General features: G+C 40.2%; 1 protein-coding gene across 3 annotated transcripts in view; it reads right to left on the minus strand.

Annotated features, from left to right (window-relative positions):
* grid2 (glutamate receptor, ionotropic, delta 2) overlaps positions 1-15,552 on the minus strand; it is a 1,282,048-nt gene that overhangs the window by 289,315 nt on the left and 977,181 nt on the right. For all 3 annotated transcript variants that reach the window (XM_061928893.1, XM_061928894.1, XM_061928896.1), the window contains exons 10-11: positions 10,324-10,521; positions 2,804-3,116 (exon numbers count right to left, since the gene is read on the minus strand). In XM_061928893.1, coding sequence (XP_061784877.1) covers positions 2,804-3,116; positions 10,324-10,521 — 511 coding nt within the window. The remainder of the gene's footprint in view (positions 1-2,803; positions 3,117-10,323; positions 10,522-15,552) is intronic.

The following is a 15,552-nucleotide window of genomic DNA, read 5'->3' on the forward strand; positions in this document are numbered from 1 at the left end:
TGAACATGATTAGCAACAGGTGCATGAGTGCAAACGTGAAACAGGTGGAACTAATGGGTTGCTATGGTGACCAAACATGAACTAAAAAGAGTCCAAAACCCAAACAGGACATAACTTAAACAAAACATGATCACGGATCTGACAGGCTTACTAAAATCACTTTTAAACTGTCAAAATTCTCTCACAAAGGCTAGATTTTCGACATCACACTTCTGATACACCACTGAAACTTAAAATAGTTGAAACCTACTTGGAATAAAAGGAACCTTTAACGTTAATTAAAATCCATTAAGGTTCTTGCTAAGCATACAAGTCATCTATCTACAAAGTACTTTCGAACAACACTTTTCATTTCCCTCGATAAGGCCACATTCTCTTTCCTCGGTTAGCATACTTTAGCAACCGTGGGAACTCAACCCAATCTTGCCAAATCTTATTTTCCATGCCCTCTCTTCTTAAGGTCACATTTGTAATTCCTAACTCTGCTTCAAATCCTCCCCTTGATATCCACACCTGAGCACCAAATGCTGGATTACGGTAAATCTGGGGAGAGATAACTTGGAGGAAGCAGGTCATTACCCCGCCGGTCAATCCTGGTGGGACAAATGCTTCTTACTTCTTTATGTCTTACCTGTTTGCTATCATTGACGGCCACTCCACATTAGATGGTCTTGTGTCGCTAATTTTCTTTCAGATTTCACATTTTCAGATTGTTTTAAGTGACAACATTTTTTATCAAAAATTAGAACTATGTCAAAGAGTGCAGATATAAAAAAAACATGTTTGGAAATGATCAGCATTATTACATTATTTAGATATATAAAAATGTACATATATATATATATATATATATATATATATATATATATATATATATAGATGTATATTTGTTTTTATATATAGATGTATACATCTATATACAAAAACAAATATATATATATATATATATATATATATATATATATAGATGTATACATCTATATATAAAAACAAATATATATATATATATATATATATATATACATATATACATATATATATATATATATATATATATATACATATATATATATATATATATATATATATATATATATATATATATATATATATATATATATATATATATATATATATATTTCTTTTCTTTGCCTATTGTTCACCATCATTATGAAAGATAAATAAAAGTCTGCTTACAGCGTAGCCAATAGGAGCTCAACTATTCCGCCCATAAACTCCGATAAATAACCATTCAAAAAGCACCAGCACATTTCCTGACGTGAATATTAACCAAGTATTAGTGATATTGTTATTATAAGCGCTAACGCAGACTAACTATTTAAAGCGGCGCCGTGATCACTTCCGTGTGTCCCTATGTTTACATCATTGAGTGGTCTGCTGCTTTTTCACTTCCTTGCTCCCTGTACGTTTATTGTAGATCATAAATCATGCATTTCACCTGAAAAGTAGATAGCTGAGGAGAAAAACCGACAAGTTGGTACACTTTGACAGCCATTCAGGCCCTGGAAGTGGCGAGAACGACACAAAAAGCGCTCCCCCCGCCACCCCACCCCTTTATCTTCGCGAGGATTATGAGACATTAATCAACTAAATGGGAATAAATAAACAGCCGAGCAGTTGGCACACTAATGACAGCAGACACTGTACAGTAAGTGATGTTTAATTATATGTGTTGGCTCTAATAAAGTCTGCAGTGAGTAATAATCAGTGATGATGATGAAAAAAAAGTAGCAAATGTGATGAGTTTTTTTAAATTAATGTGCCGCGTATGCTTAAAATGATCAAGATACGTAAATATTAAATGCTATTATAAATGTGCCCATTACTACATTACATATATATTTACATTATGTACAGTACAGGCCAAAAGTTTGGACAAACCTTCTCATTTCAATGTGTTTTCTTTATTTTCATGACTATGTACATTGTAGATTGTCACTGAAGGCATCAAAACTATGACACCTGTGAAGTGAAAACCATTACAGGGGACTACCTCTCAAGGCTCATCGAGAGAATGCCAAGAGTGTGCAAAACAGTAATCAGAGCAAATGGTGGCTATTTTGAAGGAACTAGAATTTAAAACACGTTTTCAGTTATTTCACCTTTTTTTTAAGTACATAACTCCACATGTGTTCATCCATAGTTTTGATGCCTTCAGTGACAATCTACAATGTAAATAGTCATTAAAAATAAAGAAAACACATTGAATGAAAAGGTGTGTCCAAACTTTTGGCCTGTACTGTACATAAAACCTTAATGGAGGTGTTGAGTTTTTAAGGGGCTCTTTAGGCAGAATTGACCAGCTCCCATAAGCTCCATTGTAAGTAAACTTTTGATCGAATGTATTTAATATTTAGAATGTATTAAAACCAAAAAATCCATCTGTCGTCATGTCTTTCATAATGATTGTGAAGGATGGGTAAAATTCCTAAAAAAGTGCAGTTCCCCTTTTAAGAGTAAAACAATATCACCATTTTAAACACATTTTCTTTGATCAATTGATAATCTATCAACATCTATTTGAGCCATCTCCCTCTCAGAATGTTCTGAACTCCTGTTTCCATGCCAGAGTCAACTTCCAATAGCTGAAGTGATACTGTTGTTCTTCACACAACAAACGAGTAGGGAATGACTCAAAAGCGCCTCTTCTGGTGGCAGCCAGGTAGTGATGTAAAGTTTTCCTACGTTTATTCCAGACGCGAATAATGAACACTCATTTGCAAGCAATCGGTCAAACTCTTAGTGATTTGGGGAAGATAACAGAGATGCATATTGTACATACCTTGCTGTACGAAGGATCCGTACACAAACCACATGGAGTTGTATAGAGTGGTTGACGACACGGACCCCATGGGCAATCGGGGCGGGTTGAGCCAGTTGAGCAAGTAGACCAGGATGCCGACCAGCAGCACGGTGCCCGCGATGCACGCCCACAGCGACAAGTCAAAGGGCGCCAGGCAGGCGAATATGTCCACCGTGCGCTCGGCCTTGCGTAGCAGGACACCCACGGAGTAGTCCATGTAGCGCATGGTGAAGTCCACCGCGCTCTCACGCTCCGACGTGATGGTCAGGGCGGAGAGTCCGACATCGGCCCGCTGCAATGCAGAACAAAGCAGTACGGTTTGACTCAGTTTGGTACTGTTACACATTTAAAAAAAAAAAAATTTGGTCACCTATCCATCCATCCATTTTCTACTGCTTGTCCCTCACAATCTCTATAGAGTTTTAACTTGCACTTACAGATGTATCGACAAACTGTAGTTACTGACAGTGGTTTTCTGAAGTGTTCCTGAGCCCATGTGGTGATATCCTTTACACACTGATGTCACTTTTTGATGCAGTACCGCCTGAGGGATTGACGGTCACGGGCATGCCGCTTACGTGGAGTGATTTTTCCAGATTATCTGAACCTTTTCATGATATTACGGACCGTAGATGGTGAAATCCCTAAATTCCTTGCAATAGCTCGTTGAGAAATGTTGTTCTTAAACTGTTGGACGATTTTTTCGCGCATTTGTTCACAAAGTGGTGACCCTTGCCCTGTCCTTCTTTGTGATTGACCGAGCATGTCATGAAGGCTGCTTTTACACCCAATCATGGCACCCACCTGTTCCCAATTAGCCAGTTCACCTGTGGGATGTTCCAAATAAGTGTTTGATGAGCATTACTCGGCTTTCTCAGTCTTTTTCGCAACTTGTGCCAGCTTTTTTGAAACAGGTTGCAGGCATCAAATCCCTTCACTGGCTCCCTGTGTGTTATCGAATCAATTTTAAACTCCTTTTATTTGTTTTTAAATGTCTAAACAACCTCGCGCCAACCTATCTCTCCGACCTCCTTCAGCCTTACTGCCCCACCCGATCCTTAAGATCAGCCGATCAGCTGCTGTTGACGGTCCCTGACACAAGGCTGAAGCTTAGAGGTGACAGAGCTTTCGCCGTTGCTGCTCCCAAGCTCTGGAACGACCTACCTCTGAGTATTAGACAAGCCTCCTCTCTTCCTGTTTTTAAATCTCTCTTAAAAACATACTTTTATTCCATGGCTTTTAACACTGAGTGATATCCATCCTGCAATGGCGCCCCATAATACACATGCTGTGAACCTGTTTTTATGTTTTTATTTATTCTATTTTATTTATTTATTTTTTATCGTGTTCTGTTTGTGTTGTGTTGTGTTTGCTCGGTACTCGTATTATCTTTTAACCTGCCCATTGTACAGCACTTTGGCTACCCCTGTGGTAAATTTTAAATGTGCTTTATAAATAAAGTTGATTGATTGATTGATTGATTGATCAAATTCCAAATGAGCTAATATTTGCAAAAAATAACACAGTTTTCCAGTTCGAATGTTAAGTATCTTGTCTTTGCAGTCTATTCAATTGAATATAGGTTGAAAACGATTTGCAAATCGTCGTATTCTGTTTTTATTTACGATTTACACAACGTGCCAACTTCACTGGTTTTGGGGTTTGTACATAAACAAACACACTGTTCAGTCAAGTAATAAGACTTTAGCTGTTCTGTCAACCAACAGCAATGTATGTTATCCGTCGATCCAAGTCATCCACTTGTCTTTTAGATCCCCTCCCTACTGCTTTGGTGAAAGTCTGCCTCACCTCACTGATCCACCTCATCACCAATATCATCCATTCTTCTCTCACTACTGGAATTGTTCCCTCTGCTCTCAAAACAGCAGCCATAACACCATTTTTCAAAAAACCAGGCTCAGATCCAAATAATTTTAATAATCTTCGTCCAATTTCAAATCTGCCATTCATCTCAAAAATCCTTGAAAAAACTGTCTCCTCCCAACTTCACTCCCACCTACAGTTAAATAACATATATGAACAATTCCAGTCTGGTTTCCGCCCCCTGCACAGCACTGAAACAGCGCTAGTAAAAATCACAAACGATCTCCTCCTGGCAGCTGATTCTGGTCTTCTCACTATCTTAATCCTCTTAGATCTCACTGCAGTCTTTGACACCATTTCACTACTGTCCTCCTCCATGGATTGCACAGTATTGGCATCACAAGCACACCCCTTCACTGGTCTAGATCATATCTCTCCGACCGCACTCAGTTTGTTCAACTCCGTTCATTCAACTCTGTTCATTCAAATCCCCTCCGTCTCCCGTTTCCTCTGGTGTCCCTCAAGGCTCTGTTCTTGGTCCCCTGCTTTTTATCATTTACATTCTTCCCCTGGGCAATATTTTCCATAAATTTAAAATATATTTTCACTGTTATGCGGATGCATACATCTCCACCAAACCAACTGCCTCTCTCCCTCCTTCCTCCCTTACAGACTGCCTCAGTGAACTCGAGCAGTGGTTCTCATCCAATTTCCTTCAACTCAATAATAATAAAACCAAAATCTTACTTGTAGGTACAAAAACCATTCTCGCCAAAAACCAACAGTGTGTCCATTACTCTCTGCAATTCCTCTGTCTCACCTTCCTCCCAAGTCAAGAGTCTGTGTGTCATCCGCGACAGCATACTCTCCTTTAAAGGGGAACATTATCACCAGACCTATGTAAGCGTCAATATATACCTTGATGTTGCAGAAAAAAGACCATATATTTTTTTAACCGATTTCCGAACTCTAAATGGGTGAATTTTGGCGAATTGAACGCCTTTCTAATATTCGCTCTCGGAGAGATGACGTCACGTTGTGACGTCACATTGGGAAGCAATCCGCCATTTTCTGAAACACCAAGTCAAATCAGCTCTGTTATTTTCCGTTTTTTTCGACTGTTTTCCGTACCTTGGAGACATCATGCCTCGTCAAAGCAGATGCATTTCCAACGATAAAGTCAAAGAAATCTGCCGCCAGACCCCCATTGAATCTGCCGGAGTGTGTGAGCAATTCAGGGACAAAGGACCTCGGTAGCACGGCAAGAAATGGCGGCAGTTTGTTCCCGCAGACGAGCAAGCTAAACCCCCTATCGACCCTAGCTTCCCTGGTCTGCTGACATCAACTCCAAAACTGAACAGATCAGCTTTCAGGAAAAGAGAGCGGATGAGGGTATGTCTACAGAATATATTAATTGATGAAACTTGGGCTGTCTGCACTCTCAAAGTGCATGTTGTTGCCAAATGTATTTCATATGCTGTAAACCTAGTTCATAGTTGTTAGTTTCCTTTAATGCCAAACAAACACATACCAATTGTTGGTTAGAAGGCGATCACCGAATTCGTCCTCGCTTTCTCCCGTGTCGCTGGCTGTCGTGTCGTTTTCGTCGGTTTCGCTTGCATACGGTTCAAACCGATATGGCTCAATAGCTTCAGTTTCTTCTTCAATTTCGTTTTCGCTACCTGCCTCCACACTACAACCATCCGTTTCAATACATTCGTAATCTGTTGAATCGCTTAAGCCGCTGAAATCCGAGTCTGAATCCGAGCTAATGTCGCTATAGCTTGCTGTTCTTTCCGCCATGTTTGTTTGTGTTGGCTTCACTATGTGACGTCACAGGAAAATGGACGGGTGGCTAAAATCAGGCACTTTGAAGCTTTTTTTTAGGGATATTGCGTGATGGGTAAAATTTTGAAAAAGACTTTGAAAAATATAATAAGCCACTGGGAACTGATTTTTAATGGTTTTAACAATTCTGAAATTGTGATAATGTTCCCCTTTAAAGCCCACATAAACAACATTACCCGGTCTGCTTACTTTCATCTTCGGAACATTAATCGTCTTCGCCCATCCCTTACCTCTCCTACTGCTGCCATACTAGTTCATAGCCTGGTCACCTCTCGCCTGGACTACTGCAACTCTCTCCTGTTTGGTCTCCCTCACAAGTCACTTCACAAACTTCAGCTTCTCCAGAACTCTGCAGCCTGGATACTCACCAGAACCCCTTCAATCCAGCACATCACCCCTGTTCTGCAGCAACTCCACTGGCTACCCATCAAACATCGCATCCACTTTGAAATAATTCTCCTCACTTTCAAAGCCATCCATAACCTCTCTCCATCATATCTCTCTGACCTGATCCATGTCGCCACGCCCTCACGTTCCCTAAGATCCTCTTCATCCATCCATCTTACTGTCCATTTATTTAAACTGTCCACCATGGGTGCCCCAGCTTTCAGCCGCTCCGCCCCACATCTTTGGAACTCTTTACCACCAGACCTTTGCAACTTAGATTCAATATCCCTCTTCAAATTAAGACTCAAAACACACATATTCCTGACTGCTTATTCATTGTAATCCATCCATCCATCCATCCATCTTCTTCCGCTTATCCAAGGTCGGGTCGCGGGGGCAGCAGTCTAAGCAGGGAAGCCCAGACTTCCCTCTCCCCAGCCACTTCGTCCAGCTCCTCACGGGGGATCTCGAGGCGTTCCCAGGCCAGCCGGGAGACATAGTCTTCCCAACGTGTCCTGGGTCTTCCCCGTGGCCTCCTACCGGTCGAACGTGCCCGAAACAGCTCCCGAGGGAGGCGTTCGGGTGGCATCTTGACCAGATGCCCGAACCACCTCATCTGGCTCCTCTCAATGTGGAGGAGCAGCGGCTTTACTCTGAGCTCCCCCTGGATGACAGAGCTCCTCACCCTATCTCTAAAGGGAGAGCCCCGCCACCCGGCGGAGGAAACTCATTTCGGCCGCTTGTATCCGTGATCTTGTCCTTTCGGTCATGACCCAAAGCTCATGACCATAGGTGAGGATGGGAACGTAGATCGACCGGTAAATCGAGAGCTTTGCCTTCTGGCTCAGCTCCTTCTTCACCACAACGGATCGATACAGCGTCCGCATTACTGAAGACGCGGCACCGATCCGCCTGTCGATCTCACGATCCACTCTTCCCTCACTCGTGAACAAGACTCCGAGGTACTTGAACTCCTCCACTTGGGGCAATATCTCCTCCCCAACCCGGAGATGGCACTCCACCCTTTTCCGGGCGAGAACCATGGACTCGGATTTGGAGGTGCTGATTCCCATCCCAGTCGCTTCACACTCGGCTGCGAACCGATCCAGTGAGAGCTGAAGATCTTGGCCAGATGAAGCCATCAGGACCACATCATCTGCAAAAAGCAGAGACCTAATCCTGCAGCCACCAAACCAGATACCCTCAACGCTCATTGTAATCATTTTTTCTTTTCTTTTTGTTGTTGTTGTTGTTTTTTTTTAATCCAATTTGATTTCATTGTTATGATTTTGTACGGTGTCCTTGAGTACCCAGAAAGGCGCCTTATAAATACAATTTATTATTATTATTATTATTTATTATTATTGTATATATTGTGTGTAAAGTCTCAACATGTTGGCAGAGCATTGGCATCGCACAGCCCATAATTGTGTTTTTTTGTTGTGTAGAGTGTTAAACATTGAAGTAACAACATGCGTTTGCATCGTCAATGTATTTACAGCCACTGCACATTAATTCGGGTTGAGCTCAAAGCATCCTTTCGGGAGCTGTTGAATAGGGCCGATAATAGAAATGTGAACAGTCTTAGAAGTGAGAAAGGTTAATTGAAGTGAGGAAAATGATCATTAAAAATCTTTAGAATCGGAGACAAAGCCGCAAATATGCTATGGCAAGCTTTAAGAGTTCCGAGGAAAGAGGAGAATATGGAAAACAAATAGAAATAAAACACTACCTTGGGAAGGCATCGAAAGGTTGCTTGCAAACATGATTATAAATGCACCTCATGCACATGCCTAATAAATCATCTTAAGGCAAGAAAACAAAAGTGGGCCTCGACAAGATGCACTGCGAATATTTCTAGTGTATTTTAAGGGGTTGTTTAATGTTTGAATATATTTGAATTGCTGTACTGTTGTTGTTATTCCTGTGTTGTAATGGACCAGTCAAAGTTCACCGGAGAGCTTTAATGTGTAATGAGTGTTTACTGTGCCTGACAAAATCAAACGCTCGCTCTCTAGTTCATGCTGAATAAGTAATTATCAATATTAAAGTAACTGGTGTACTTGCTGGAGGAACACTGGGGATATCGGTATGACTTATTGTTGCACTACGTTTTGAAGAAACATTCCCGACGGCCATACGAGTCTAAAAAAACCCCCAACAGATTTGTAAAAGACATGATAAAAGACTAGCGAGCAATTATCTATCTCCATACACAATATGCAGCCGCTCCCACCGATTATAATCACCTCCATTACGGATAGTAAACTGCATTTCTTAGTATTTTAAGTATCATTATCAAGTACACTGCAAAAACTGAACTCTAAGTAGGATTGAATGTCTCAAATAAGGGTGATATTTGCTTATTTTCTGTCTGATAAGATAATTATTCTCACTAAGCGGATTTTATGTTAGTGTTTTACTTGTTTTAAGTGTTTTGGTCCGAAATTATTTCAGTAAGATATTATAGCTTGTAGCTGAGATTTGATGACTTATATTGAGTAAAACATGCTTGAAACTAGAATATCAACTGTTGCAAAGCTGTGTCATCAACACTCACAAGTATAAAACTGCTTTTTCAAAATAAGAATTTCTTATTTCAAGCATGAAATAAAAAAATCATGTCTCATAATTAAAACGGACGACAGCCAAATTAACTGTGCTGTTTTATTTTTAATGAAACAATAGAATTTGCATACTCATATAGTAGTACAGTTGGCACAGTACAGTAAACTGACAGTTAATATTTAAACATTTAACATGTGATATTTCAAACAATTTTGAACAGAAATAGTTAATGCACATTCAGATAAATATATATATATATATATATATATATATATATATATATATATATATATATATATATATATATATATATATATATATATTCCTTGCGCACTAATTGACTGAAAGAGCACGCACTTGGCGCAATGATGTCATGTTATCGATGGGAAAATGCAATAAATGTAATGCCGAGCGCATATCATTATGTCAAGATAATGGCACTAGCATTTACTTAAAAAAAAAAAAAAAAAGTTTATTATTTCACGTCATATGTCATCGTGTTGTAATCCACTCATACAAGCCTGCTGGAGAAACCACATCAGTGTCGTCAATATAAACAAGTTAAACATCGGGCCCCCTTTGGTGTCTTCATTTAAATATTTACTTTTGGACGTGACATGATTTACTTACTTACTACACTGCTAAAAAGGGGACCAACGGGTGTGTGCAGAGTCGCCCCCGGGGGGGGGAAGCCAAGGCCGTACTTAGCATAAGTGACGCCGATAGCATGTGACGTTTTGCATGCTTCCCCTTGTGCATTGCTTCACAGCATTTTGCTTAATTTTGCCAACAATTAAGCACCCTTTTTGTGGCAAGTTTGCACTTATAAGGCACGAATGTGTATTTATTTTATTTTTTTGGGTGTTCCTCACCTTAAAAACCAGTTCCCCCATCAGTCCGTTCCACTGTCCGTCGGGCTGCAAGCTGCCATACTTGTGGTCTGGGGCGATGTAGATCTCGTACTTGAAGCCCAAGTAGTTGGCGAGGGCATCGAGGACGTCGATAGAAAAGCCCTGGTACTTCTTGGGTTTGCCCAGAACGTTCTCAGAGACCATCACAAAGGGCTCCTCCTGGAAAGCAAAGATAAGAAACCCAGTGAGTCGGTCAAGCGGTCAGTCGATATGACAGTCGTTCAACACCATCAAATTACTCAGGCGCCCATTAGAGTGTTCATTCAGGTTAAAGACCTGTAAACACACATGTTGGCTTGTAGTTAACACCACCTACTGTATACCGAGACTTAGAACGGTTAAGACGAGGGACGGCACCCAAAACGTTGAAAGAGCCATATTGGACCAAAAATACAAAAAATGAAAAGTCTTATATAAGTGTTATAATGAAGGCAGACCATGACGAAAGTGTCTATATTAGCTTTAATGGCCTACTATCAAAATGACTATGTGTCGCAATCTTCAATGACAGAAATGTTGAAATTGTATATTTATTCTACATATTTTTACAACATTAGAAACCATTAGTAAATCAGAGGCTACTTAGAAGGTGAGATAACTCCTGGGAATTACTGGCTTTAATTGGCCAGAGGTATAAATGTGTGTGTCCAAGTTCAAGGAAGCGGCAAGTTGTCTTCTTTTAATAGATTTATTACAAACTTGGCAAGCTGGGTAATGTTTGCTGTGGTCTGGAACAACATGGCACAGAAACTAATGCAGCCAATATTACATACAGATAATGTGTCATGGGACATGCAAAACTAAATTATATACAAAGAGGATAAAAGTAAAGGAACATAAATGAGCTCAAATATACCTACAAATGAGGCATAATGATGCAATATGTACATACAGCTAGCCTAAGTAGCATGTTAGCACTCCAACAAGTCAATAACAGCAACAAAGCGCCCTTTTGTGCATTCACGCACAGCATAAAACTTTTGGTGGACAAAATGAGACAAAGAAGGAGTGGAAGATTTTACATGTAAACAAACTGTTGTGTCACAGTCCGCACTATGGTGAGTTCAAGAACCCCCGTATTTAGTAGGACGAAACGATGTTCACCAAATATTCATATTAAACATATTAAACAGTGGGCTTTCTAACAACTGGGAAGGGTAGTGTCATGTTTGTCGTCAAACAAAAACAATACTAAAACCAAAACAAAAAAATGTCCCTAATATTTTTCCATTTTTCATCTTTTTTAAAAAATGCTCCAGGGATCCACTAGGGTGGCGCTAAAGAGCCGCATGGGGCTCGAGAGCCGCGGGTTGCTGACCCCCGGGGTAAATACCAAGTCCTTGTAAGACAGGGTCAAGAACCGAACCAAGACAGGACACAAGACTTGGCACCATGCAAACAAATTAGCATTACCAAGTTTTTTCTCATAGCCATTTGAATTATTTGCATTACTTTCAACTGGCATCACTGCCCCTAGTGGTCAGACGTGTAGCATTCAAAATGAGGATACAAAAATGCTCACCTAAAACATGCACACCAATACATGCACACCTACTGTGTTGCATGTACTATTTTTTTAACGAATACACCACATGGTGGCACTGTTTTAAATCCCCAAAGTTTGACCCCATATGTTGGATAAACTTAATTTTGTGCACATCTCAATGCATTATTCATCAGAATCAGAAGTATTTTATTAATCCCAGAGGGGAAATTAATATTAGTAGCAATAAGAATTGTGTGCAAAAAATAAAAATAAAAAAATACAAAAAACCTTGAGTAGATACTTTTTTTTTTTTTTTTTTTTTTTTTTTTTTTATGTCCTGTCCAGCTTCTCAGGCAAATCATATAGTTGATGTAGATGCCCATGTCGACTGTTCAGGTTTACTTTACAAAAGAGAAGTGTAGGATACTTCTCTTGTTGCCTTATTTGTATTTGACTTTATTAAATGTATTTATATTATCATTTAGTGCAGCCGGGCCGGAGCAGGAGGGGATAGAAAGAGAAAAAAAAAGAAGACAGAGGGGGAAATTGTGGGGACAAGAGGGGGATTAGACAGAGAGACAAAAACAACAACAGCAAACAACAACAACAACAACAATAGAGCAACATCAGCAAATATGACATGTACAAATATGATGGTAAAAGTAATAGCAAATAAGCAGTTAGCGAAAAATAAAAAATAATACAGAAATAACCATGAGCATTATTACACTACAAATGGATCAATACAAATACCAATAGAAATAGCGCTATTGAAAATGAACAATACCAATAATTTACCTTTATTATCAACAATACAGTTGTTTAAATGCAACAATACATATACGTAATGATAACTTGAGATACGAAAGAATGCAGAAAAATGGAGGGGGAGAAAGAGAAGCAACCTACATTAACCTTGTAGATTGTTATAGTCACAATAGGTTAAGCTTTGTCAGTGTGCCATGTGTTACACCCAGTTTACCCTAGGGCAACAACGTTAATATATGTTTGATGCAACGTGATTATGTGCATGAGTGTAAGTATGCATATGTACTTGTATATGTACAGAATGTGTATATGTGTTTGTACAATGAATGTATATGTACAGAATGTGTATATGTGTTTGTACAGTGAATGTATATGTACAGTATGTGTATGTGTATGTGTATGTTTGTATATTGAATGTGCGTGTGGATGTACGAACATTAGGTAGGTAAATATGTACTGTATTTGTGTATGTATGTGGGAGCGTAGGTACCTATGTACGTATGTGAGCATATGTGAATTTGCATGTACAATACATTCGACTCCCAGAGTGCGTGGGAGCCAGAGCACGGCCCCATCACCCCCGAGAGCCCAACCCACAAACAGGAGGCGTGGTGCCCAGGGAACCAGGGACCACCGCCCCCACGCAGCCAAGCCGGCCAGCGACAGGAACCCCAGAGCCCGACCCACCGTACCGCCCACAAGGGCCAGCAGCAGGCCGCAGACAGACGCACCCGGCAGAGGACAGGGCACGAGAAAAGCAGGGGACAGCCAGACCCCAAGCCAGCGAGAGACCACACCCCACACGGGCAGAAAGGCGAGACGCCCCGCCCGAGGGACCCAGAGACTCCCCGCAACCGGACGGGAAGACCGCCCCCGCCCCACCGGCAACCGGGCCCCCACGAGCCCACCCCCCACCCCCGGAGAGCGCGGCGAGGCCAGCCCCCGGCCACCCCACCCAAACCGGCCGCCGCAGGACCACCCAGGCACAGGGCCACGGGAACCACCCACCCCACCCGCAGGGACCCCAACGATGGAGATGGAACAACCAGCAACCGCCCCGCCGAGCCCCCCCCCTGAGGGAGGGGAAAATTAAAAAATAATATTAATAAAATATATTAAAAAATAAATAAATAAATAAATAAATTAATTAATTAATTAAAAAAAAAAGAATTAAAAGAAGATCACAGACATGCTGACAAACAAGGTCACTACCCCAGCAACTGGCCGACTCGCAGCACCTCGGAATACCTTGCAGCACCAAGCTACCACAATAGACGCAGGGACTAGGCCCAACAGGCCCCAACCAAGACGGGCACCCGGAAGGGATGGACAGCGGGACCCAGGAGCTCCAGACACGCAGTTCGGATGCAGTAGCCTGAGGCGTCGACCCCCGTCTGACAGGCAGGCCCAGAGCGTACCCCCAGAAATATACATACATACATGCATATATACATACACATACACACATACACGTATACATACCCACACATACACATATATACATATACATATACATTGAGTAGATACTTTAAAAGACTGTTATTACGTTTTATTAAGACATTTTTCATTATAATATGAAATTTATAAAAACTTCACTCAGCCTTCATTAATTTTGGTAAATGTACATGCTTATTCTATGTTAAAAATTTGTTAAATGTTTTATGTACCTGTAATATCTCACTGTGTTTCTAATATTTGATAGAAGACAATGTTTATTTTTAATAACATTTTTTTTTTTTACAAAAATAAAGTTATAATATTAAAAGAAAAGTTGTACTATTAAAAAAATATAAAACATTTTTTTACGATAATACAATCGCAATGATTTTTGTAAAAATCACTATTTGTAATGTTCTGATAATCATGGACTAAGTATACTAACTATACAACTTATATAAGGAAAAAGTGGTATTATTATAAGACAAAAATCACAATAATAAAATGAAATTATTTGTGCGATAACAAGGCTAAAGTTGTGGTTAGAGTGTCCGCCCTGAGATCGGTAGGTCGTGAGTTCAAACCCCAGGCGAGTCATACCAAAGACTATGCAAATGGAACCCATTACCTCCCTGCTTGGCACTCAGCATCAATGGTTGGAATTGGGGGTTAAATCACCAAAATGATTCCTGAGCGCGGCTGCTCACTGCTCACTGCTCCCCTCCCTGCTTCCAAGTTTCGGGTGAGAGAGAATGTCTTGCATTTATGGAAACATTGACAATAAAGAATCCTTAATATCTCACTGCTTATCTATTATATGTCAGAAGATAGTCTTCTTTGCTATTTTTAATAACAGACATCGTTATCTCCTATTTGGACTATTTTCATGACATACTACCACAAACATGCTATGATGTATATTCCGAATCACCTTTGTGGTTTGTTTGTTAGTTAATTCTCCAAGTGTTTGTCTAGTTTCAACATGGTTTTTGCTTTAGGGAGTTAGCCTATATTATTTTATAAAATAACCCCTGAAAAATGTCAAGTCAAATACCACACCATTGTATTAATGTAGGCAAGGAAAAACTACATTTGGGAAAAAAAAATCATAATATTTTGTTCTCATATCAGTCGTTATTGATATCTATCACAATATAAATAACATTTTGTCATGCTTGAAATGTTAGATTGCTAATAAGTGAGGTATAAGGACATCGGAAACTTACTTTTTATATAGACATGTACACGATATTGCCAAAAGTATTTGGCCACCCATCCAAATGATCAGAATCAGGTGTCCTAATCACTTAGCCCGGCCAGAGGTGTATACAATCAAGCACTTAGGCATAGAGACTGTTTCTAAAAACATTTGTGAAAGAATGGGCCGCTTTCAGTGATTTCCAGCGTGGAACTGTCATAGGATGCCACCTGTGCAACACAAATCCAGTCGTGAAATTTCCTCGCTCCTAAATATTCCAACGTCAACCGTCTGCTTTATT

This window comes from Nerophis lumbriciformis, linkage group LG33, assembly GCF_033978685.3.
Source record: "Nerophis lumbriciformis linkage group LG33, RoL_Nlum_v2.1, whole genome shotgun sequence".
In the NCBI taxonomy this organism is placed as follows: domain Eukaryota; kingdom Metazoa; phylum Chordata; class Actinopteri; order Syngnathiformes; family Syngnathidae; genus Nerophis; species Nerophis lumbriciformis.